The sequence below is a fragment of the Pempheris klunzingeri genome, chromosome 3, assembly GCF_042242105.1.
Source record: "Pempheris klunzingeri isolate RE-2024b chromosome 3, fPemKlu1.hap1, whole genome shotgun sequence".
NCBI lineage: Eukaryota > Metazoa > Chordata > Actinopteri > Acropomatiformes > Pempheridae > Pempheris > Pempheris klunzingeri.
Genome location: NC_092014.1, coordinates 7,696,945 through 7,704,952, shown reverse-complemented (window position 1 = coordinate 7,704,952; position 8,008 = coordinate 7,696,945). Strand labels below are relative to the sequence as shown.

At 39.7% G+C, this 8,008-nt stretch overlaps 1 protein-coding gene across 1 annotated transcript; it reads right to left on the bottom strand.

Moving 5' to 3' along the window:
- Positions 1–1,452: 1,452 nt before the first annotated feature.
- Positions 1,453–7,787, bottom strand: cyp4v2a (cytochrome P450, family 4, subfamily V, member 2a). Its single transcript, XM_070827744.1, has 11 exons — positions 7,570–7,787; positions 7,322–7,434; positions 6,943–7,028; positions 6,038–6,228; positions 5,214–5,283; positions 4,983–5,109; positions 4,692–4,865; positions 4,418–4,520; positions 3,659–3,793; positions 2,122–2,301; positions 1,453–2,002 (listed from the first exon to the last, which is right to left on the bottom strand). Exons 1-11 carry the CDS (start codon positions 7,760–7,762, stop codon positions 1,824–1,826), a joined length of 1,551 nt encoding a protein of 516 aa, XP_070683845.1. The 5' UTR covers positions 7,763–7,787; the 3' UTR covers positions 1,453–1,823.
- Between the last annotated feature and the right edge of the window lie 221 nt (positions 7,788–8,008).

Here is an 8,008-nt window from a genome sequence, read left to right as displayed (position 1 = left end):
TCATCAAATATTTACTATTACAGCATACGGATCCACCAGCTGTAGCCACTGAATCTGAGAAAAAGCTCCTTCATCTGAGCCATTTATTAGAGATCCTCAGATAAATGAACTCCTCCTGCTTCATTTGGTGCTCAGGCGCCTCAGCTCTATACAGCCATTGATTAGAAATGTGCTCAATAATTCAAATAATAGCATCGGAAAAAGAGCATGCAATTCATCATTAATCATGTCATTTTGGTGTTAGGCAATGACCCTTGCAGGCATGCCAGCTAAATCATCTTGTGACATTATGGATGGGGTCATTTGTAACTGTGTCATGCTATGATTATTACTTTGTTACAATGGATCCTTCTGACCTCAATGTAATTCAGGCAGTGAGGAGTTTTGCTCATTAAAATCATGAAACTGGATGCATTCTGATGAGAAGTCAGGAGTTTTACCAACCAGCTTTTTCAAAAGCACTGAAGGCGTATTTGACAATGTTCAGACTTAGGTGTGAGCAGTTTTGTTCCAAAACTGAAACACTTGAAAAAATGCTGAATTTAATGTGCTTTAAAGTGATGCCCCGATGTGATACATGAAAATCAGAGTGCTTATCAGCTGTGTGATATCAAAAAGCTGCAGATAAAGAGCTAAAGTCCAGATAATAAAAGTATCAGATTACTTGTGTGTCTATGAGAACTCCAGTGGGGTGGTCATGCTGTTCTGCGTCTGCTGGATGTGTACAGTAAGTGGGTATTTTTGTGAACACATCAGCTGTAGCAGCTTTATAAGTCAATAGTTTTCAATGTGTGGGATTCTGTATGTTTGCTTTGGATTTTGTATCAGTATCAAAGAGAAAGCATGAGCAACATTTGATATACAGGAATATGTTTAGTTTACAGAAAAATCAGTTTCTTCAACATCCTTCCCAGTCAGACTTACTCGAGATTCACAGTAAATAGATGATCTACCAAACATGCAGTAATAAACAAGCGTCAACAGAAAAACTGTAGGGCGATTCAAGAGAAAAGTTAGCATTCTGTGGACATGTTGCAGAAATGAAAGACTTTTCTTTGTTGTTGTGTTTGTAGATGTTATCAATATGTTAAAGCCCTGCTGTGACCCCCTGAGTAAGAGGGTTAAGCCACATAAAGTCTTTTTTGTCTATATACCATACATTCCTTCTACAAATATCATCAAAAAAATAAAACATCTTAAGCATTTTAAGCATGTTTTCTCACTCAGCTATTGACACAAAAAAAAATCCATTAAGCTCATAAAATAGTTATGTACAGTATATGTCCTTTTATTCCAAAAGCATGCGACTGAGAACATGATAGCGACTGATACCAGTGTGGTAGCAGCATTTTTCAATCAATCAATCAATCGATAATTTGTTTCAGTATGACCAGTCAGTTTTCGTAGTTATACACTCTCACTCTAATTCTGAGATTTATGTAGCTTTTTCTATTAATACTGATACTCATCACTGCGTGTTGCTGATTTTCCTATCTAAACCAAAGAGTTCAGATGTTTAGATATTTTTCATGTTAAAACATATTGTGGCGCAAATATAGCGCAGACTTGTTGATATACTGCAGAGACATTTACCCAAAACTAACAATGTCAAAAAAGGAGATCACAGTTTGTTTTTATAAGGCTTAGTTTTTGTAACCATAATGCCTATGATGATGAGAATATTCTAAAATCTAAACATGAAGATCATTACTTTCCCTGACCTCTCAAAGGGTATTTATTAAACATTACCATGTCCATCACCATCAGAAGTGGGAATGATTTAGACAAATTTAGCAACTGGCCTGTGGAAAGCAGAGCAGATGCTACTTTGATGAAGTCTCGGGTCTCCTCTTTTCCAGTTTGATCCAGATGCCTTTCTCTGGTCTAAGGATGAGCTCTCCTAACGGCCGCAGCTCTTCACGCTTCTGACAAGCCTCAATGTTAAAGTGACGCAGAACGTACGCCAAGACCACCTTTTCTTCCATCAGTGCAAAGCGCTGACCTGTGAGGAGCATTATGGAGGTACACACACACACACACAGCAGTAATTCTCACTGAGGAAAATCAGGAAAGTATACATGGAGACAGATCCAGTACACCCCAAATTGAATCTGTTCTTACCAATGCAGTTGCGGAGTCCAGCGGAGAAGGGGATGTATGCGTATGGAGGCCTGCCCACTGATTTCTCAGGAAGGAACCGCTCAGGCCTGAACTCCTCCGGCTCAGGGAAGTAACGCGGGTCGCGGTGGAGAGCGTAAGTAATGACGATGGCATTTGCACCTTTGGGCACCAAGAAACCATCTACAGACACAAAAGGAAAAAAATGCAGAAAAATAGAAAAAATACATGTCAGATAAATAACATAGGATCATTATAAATGTCGCTGTCTTAATAATTAATATTATTAATTTGAACATATAACTTCTTGCAGAAGTTGCATGATGTGACACAGACAGTAAGGCAGATACCCTCAAAAACTGAACACAAAAAGAGTGACCTCTTTTTTGCTCGGCTTTCGACTTGGCTTTCAACACACACACACACATACACACACTGTTTACCTCATTTTGTTATCCAGAGAGACCTTGTCATTGATAAGAAACTCCCCAAGAAAATTGGGGGAGAGGTAGATATCTATTAGTCCTTTCAGAAAGCCATCTCGTACCAAACATCAATCATCAGACACACAAACAACTACAATATCGACAGCCACTACGACAACAGCACCAACAACCAACATCGGAACACCTCAACATAATCACAGACCGAGACACAACAGATCACCAAGGTGCGTTACATATTATAAGCTAAGGTGCGCTTATTTTTGTTTCACAGTTTGTTCAGCAATGCGCGACAAATGAGCTATGTGCCTGGTTGGTTCAGAGGAGTGGCACTTTATACCATCTGCACGATGCTCATATACACCAAATAGGGGATGTGATATATCTCTACTAATGTCTTGTGCTTTCCTCAACACTTATTCACTGACAATGAAAAATACCAGGAAACGGAACAAAAAGTTAAAGTGCTCTTCACAAAGGAGCAACAGAGGAGGACCAGTGTGCCTCTGACCACTCAGAACTTTTTATGCATCAGTTTATGCATGAAATATAGACACTGCAGACCTTTCTTTGTGTTTTTTGTTTGTTCTTAGAATTCCATGACAGCATCTATCATTGTTTCTAAGTATTTGTAGTCATCTACCACTTCAACACCGTCCCCATCGATTTGTTGGTGTCTAGATGGTTTTTAAAGGTCTTGGTGATCTGGGGTCTTTTTTTTTTTTTCATCTTTTGTTTCTGCAAATGTGGTGCAAATTCGGGAGGCTCATCTCACAACACAGCATGTTCCGGATGTTACACAGACGCTTGACATCATATCCATATCTTATTTGAGTAAAATACAGGCTTTGCTTACCCTGTGCGAATGAGTCTGTGCGAAACACAGACATGGGGGGATAACTTTTAAATCACAAGGTCCCCTGGTAATACTTGTTCCGTACAAATAAAGAACACTTGTTTTTCAGAAGAAAATAGCAGTGGGAGCCTGGTTTCCCATTGCCTCTTACAAAAATACCGCTGCCTTTGGAGATTTGCACTCAAAAAATGAATGAATGTTTCATTCAAGTGTCAAGTGTCATCACTCATCTGTAACTCACTGATATGGCAGTCTTCACCGAGGCTGCGGGCAAAGAAAGGCACAGAGGGAAACAGTCGCAGGGCCTCCTTGATCACGCATTCCAGGTATTTTAGCTTCTTCAGATCCTCTGTGTTAACAGGTCGGTCAGATGTACCTTTGAACATTAAACAGGAAACGCCGGTAAACAGAACAGAGTGTTAAGTAGTTCTTAGGTCACATTGTTGCTGCATTTATATCTTTGACATATTCCCTACTTTACCCACCTTACACAGCTGATAAGAGCTCATTATTGCATAGCTGATAGTTGATACATGTTAAAGATATGATAAGGTATAAGAAATGCCCATAGAAAATAAATCAGCAATTATTAACAGACTGGTAATATAACACAATGAAGTAAGGTAATCTAACTACTAATTTTACATTAAAAAAGACAAGTCAAGTTGATCTCAAAATGAATGCCTCTGTGTTTGAGGTTTAGATTCTCAAACTGGTGCAAACTTAGCATCTGTTATTACTACAAGACCATCTAGCTTACATCATGGAAAAACTACATGGAGGCCATGGTAAATCCTCACTGCAGTGAAAAAAATTCAGTTATTCACTATGTGTTTTGGCAAGGATTTTCACAGCTATTATCCCTGTATTAGCTCCCCTTGACTTGTGAAGAACAAATGAGTCCAAGCAAAGATGAGTCAAAACGCCTTTGGGCAGGAAAATAAATGATGTCATGAAAGTGAGAAGGTGAGGGAGGGGGGGGGGGTGCTGCTGCTGTTACCGAACACCTCCTGAAGCTCTTGTTGAACTTTGCTGAGCACCTCAGGGTGGGAGCCGAGCAGATGCAGGGTCCAGTTCATAGAGGCTGCTGTAGTATCATGTCCCTACATTACAAGGACAGTTAAAGACTGAAACACAACACATTAATTGCAAGTTTTAAGCTGCATTATTTGTCATTAAACTGCCATTTGATCCATTCATAATATAAAATACTCAATAGTGCAGATTTAAGTATTGTGTCTCTCATGCTGTAAGTTGTTTTTTTAGCCACTAACCCTAAACATAAAGGTGTCGACTTCCTCCTGAATGTCCTCATGGCTCATTCTGTTGCCATCCTCGTCTGTGGCCATCAAAAGCATGTCCAGAAAGGCTCGTCTTTTCTTCATGATCTGGTCAGAGTCGTCGTCTGATTCAATACTGGAAATGTTCTCCACTCTTTCATTTATCACCTGAGACAAAAGGTTAAGACTGAACATTGTCCTAAGTTCTGCATGGATTCTGCATTATTTTAATGTAATAAACAGCAGACATTCACCGATTTTCAAACCGCTGGCTCCATGACTCACTTTGTACGTAAAGGAGTGTAGGATCTTGAGTGTTTTGTCATGCTCCCAGCCCTCGCCAAAGTACTTGTACAGAAAGTCAGGCCAAACCCAAGGTGTCCTCTGTCTGCGGCTGATGATGTCACTCATTCTATGGACAAAAAGTTAGAAAGAAGACAAAACATGAAATAAATTGTCAGATAGTCACTCCCCTGTATTATGTGTATTTGTGTGATAGAGAAGAAAATGAATCACCTGTACACGCTCTTAACATACTCAGAATCAGCATCACTCTGGGCGTAAATTTTCTTTCCCATTGCAGTTTCTGAAAAGACATCATGAAAAGGGTATTTGAATGTCCAAATATAAATTCACATCCTAATAAAAGGCTTTGTAAATCTGCACACATTACTGTGGACTGTGCCTTGCTTTCTGTGGGACGGCACAATTATCACTTGTTCCGAGATATAGAGACAATGTCCTGCATTTTGATTGGCTCTAGTTTCCAAAAGTCAAACCGCTGCAGGACAGATGCCTCTCTAAAGTCTCACCTCTATTCAGTGGCTGTGAAGTAAGCGGGGAAGACTGTCATCAACAACTAGACAGTAATTGCATGAGATCCCGAGGCGTTACGGAAGTGTGTGTTTGGAAACAGCAGCCTCAGCGGTGCACGCTTTGCTCCTGTTCTTCCTTTAATCTTCCACTGTCACCAGGAAAGCCAGTACAAGGCAAGGTGCTAAGACTAAGATTTTCTTTGTCAGGCTGCTCAATCAGAGAAAAAAATCTCTATAACCCCCAAATCTGCTGTATAAAAAAAACCTCTCAAATTCTTAGTTTTTTTAAATTAATATGATCCATGGGTGGAATATATTTTGCAAACATTTATCCAATCATCACCATCAACAGCGTCATCTTTGATCATCATAAATTAACAAAATGTAAATTACTACACTATGAGCTAAATTCTCTCAGCATTGGTAACATGTCACACATTGCTCCACACAAACATCCTCTATGTCCCACATTTGGTTTGTGGGGCTCTCGTCACCGTAGCACGCGTCCAGTATACATATACTCACCACAGATAATGTCCAGAGCACAGAGGGTCACGCAATCGTAGCAGTTGAACGCACCCTTCCCCGCGTGCTTTTCCAGCTTCTCCACCAGGATCTCCGCCTGCTCGTTCATAACTTCCAAGAAGTCTGTCAGGATGGAGAAGTGGAAGGTGGGAGTCAGCATCTTCCGCCGCTGACGCCACTTACGGCCAGTGCTGATCGAAAAAAGAGGACATCGAAGTGTGTTCAAGGGTGAGAAAGAACAAAAAAAACACACACATATTCCTCTAGAAATAGTATTAGCTACAAATAGGATTCACTGACAGTATTCATATGATACGACATGGATAAATGTTCATTTCTGTTCACATCTTAGCTGCTATCTTGAATGTAAAGGAGTCTGTGTGAACTGCTGTTGTGTCAAAGTATGTTCCTCCATCAGATAATGATTCCTGGGGCTGTGTCCTCTGCACTTGGCGGAGATCTGATTGTATGGAATTTACCCTTTCACCTGTTTTTAGTCATTGCCATATACCAAGTCACCCTTTAAGCAAACCACCTGCCAGCTCCTGTATATAATGACAAGACTTCCATTTCCTCCATGCTCAGATGAAGGTCACTACACCGAAACCTTTAGATATTACATAGTGAAAATATATGACTTTAGCACTACAAGCACTCAGAATGTGCATCCTCTCCAAGATCTAACTTCAGTGAAATTCACTTTATACGCTTTTATACTCCTCTAGAATCTCTGTCCATTTTGGCCATTACGTAACCTTTTATTTCAGACTTGTCATTTATTTCATTATCTTGTTTTTTTTATTCAAACCTACAGAGTGTGTTTGCTTTATTGATGCAACTTGTGCTATTTCCCGATCATCACTGGCAGTCTTAATGTAATGAAGAGAGGAGTCACAGATGCACACCTAGTAAGAAGGCCAGTTCCAAGCCAAGGGTGGAGGAAGTTGTATGCATGGGCTTTGTCCATATGAATAGGGTTGGTCAGAATGGTCTGTGAGAGAAGAGTGAACAATTAAATAGCAAAGTTGTTGCCTTTGACTGATCCCTACTGCACTTTTATTCCCTTTGTTTCATCTTACCACTTTTTACTCCACTGTTTAATTTCATTTCATGCAATTTGTAAAATTTAGTTTTATTCTATCTTGATTTGATTCTGCTTTTTATTGCATATTGTTCTGAATGTCAAAATAATAAATTAAAAGAAATGACAAGGCATGTAGATATTTACAAGCTACGCTCACTCTATACTTTATATTAGAAATGTGGAGTTGTCAGTGACTATACCTCAACAGTTTCAGCATGAAACAGAACCACAAATGGTATTGTTCCAACCCAGATTTTAAGCAGCGGCGCATCAGCGAACTGTTGAGTATATTCCTCAATCTGACGAAAGAAATCTGAAACAAAGATAAAAATAAAAAACATCTATGTATACAGTTATGGATATTTGCACTATATGAGTTCTATGTGCCAACCGCTCTATGACTATGTGCACATAAATCAGCGTCGCAGAATGTTGATTGCTTTCTTACCTCCTGGATTGTTTTTGAACTGCAGTGCATTTCCAACAAAGAGATATGTCCCTTCCACCTCTGGAATAGGCTTCATTGCAAACCATTTGTGCAGGTAATCGCTGAGCAGCTTGTAGGTGATGTAGGTCAGAGTAGCAATGAAGATACTGACTCCAAGTAAAGGTATCGTGTAACTACCAAGTAAAACTGCCATCTTTTTTGCCGTGCGTATGTACAGTTTGTGTGTTGAAGTCGCAGTACCAGGCTGTCCTCGTGTGCCTTTACTGTCAGTGCGTGACATGTCTGCTTTTGCTCCTCCTTTTCTCTGTAATCAATCCACTGACAGTTTTCTTAACTGACAGTTGGTTAAGAGGGCCCACTGCATTCGTTGTCATTTACTGTTCTTTGGCATATTATAGTACTTTACAGGGAAATAAGAGAAACTTGATATGGGATATTG

Bases quoted from the DNA above. Each gene is read 5' to 3' on its own strand.
- cyp4v2a (XM_070827744.1), bottom strand. From the start codon at position 7,762: ATGGCAGTTTTACTTGGTAGTTACACGATACCTTTACTTGGAGTCAGT. The intron at 6,229-6,942 runs GTGTGCATCTGT...TTTTTCGATCAG, and splicing joins GGAACTGGCCTTCTTACTAG to CACTGGCCGTAAGTGGCGTC. The intron at 4,866-4,982 runs GTGAGTCATGGA...CTTTTGTCTCAG, and splicing joins TACACTCCTTTACGTACAAA to GTGATAAATGAAAGAGTGGA.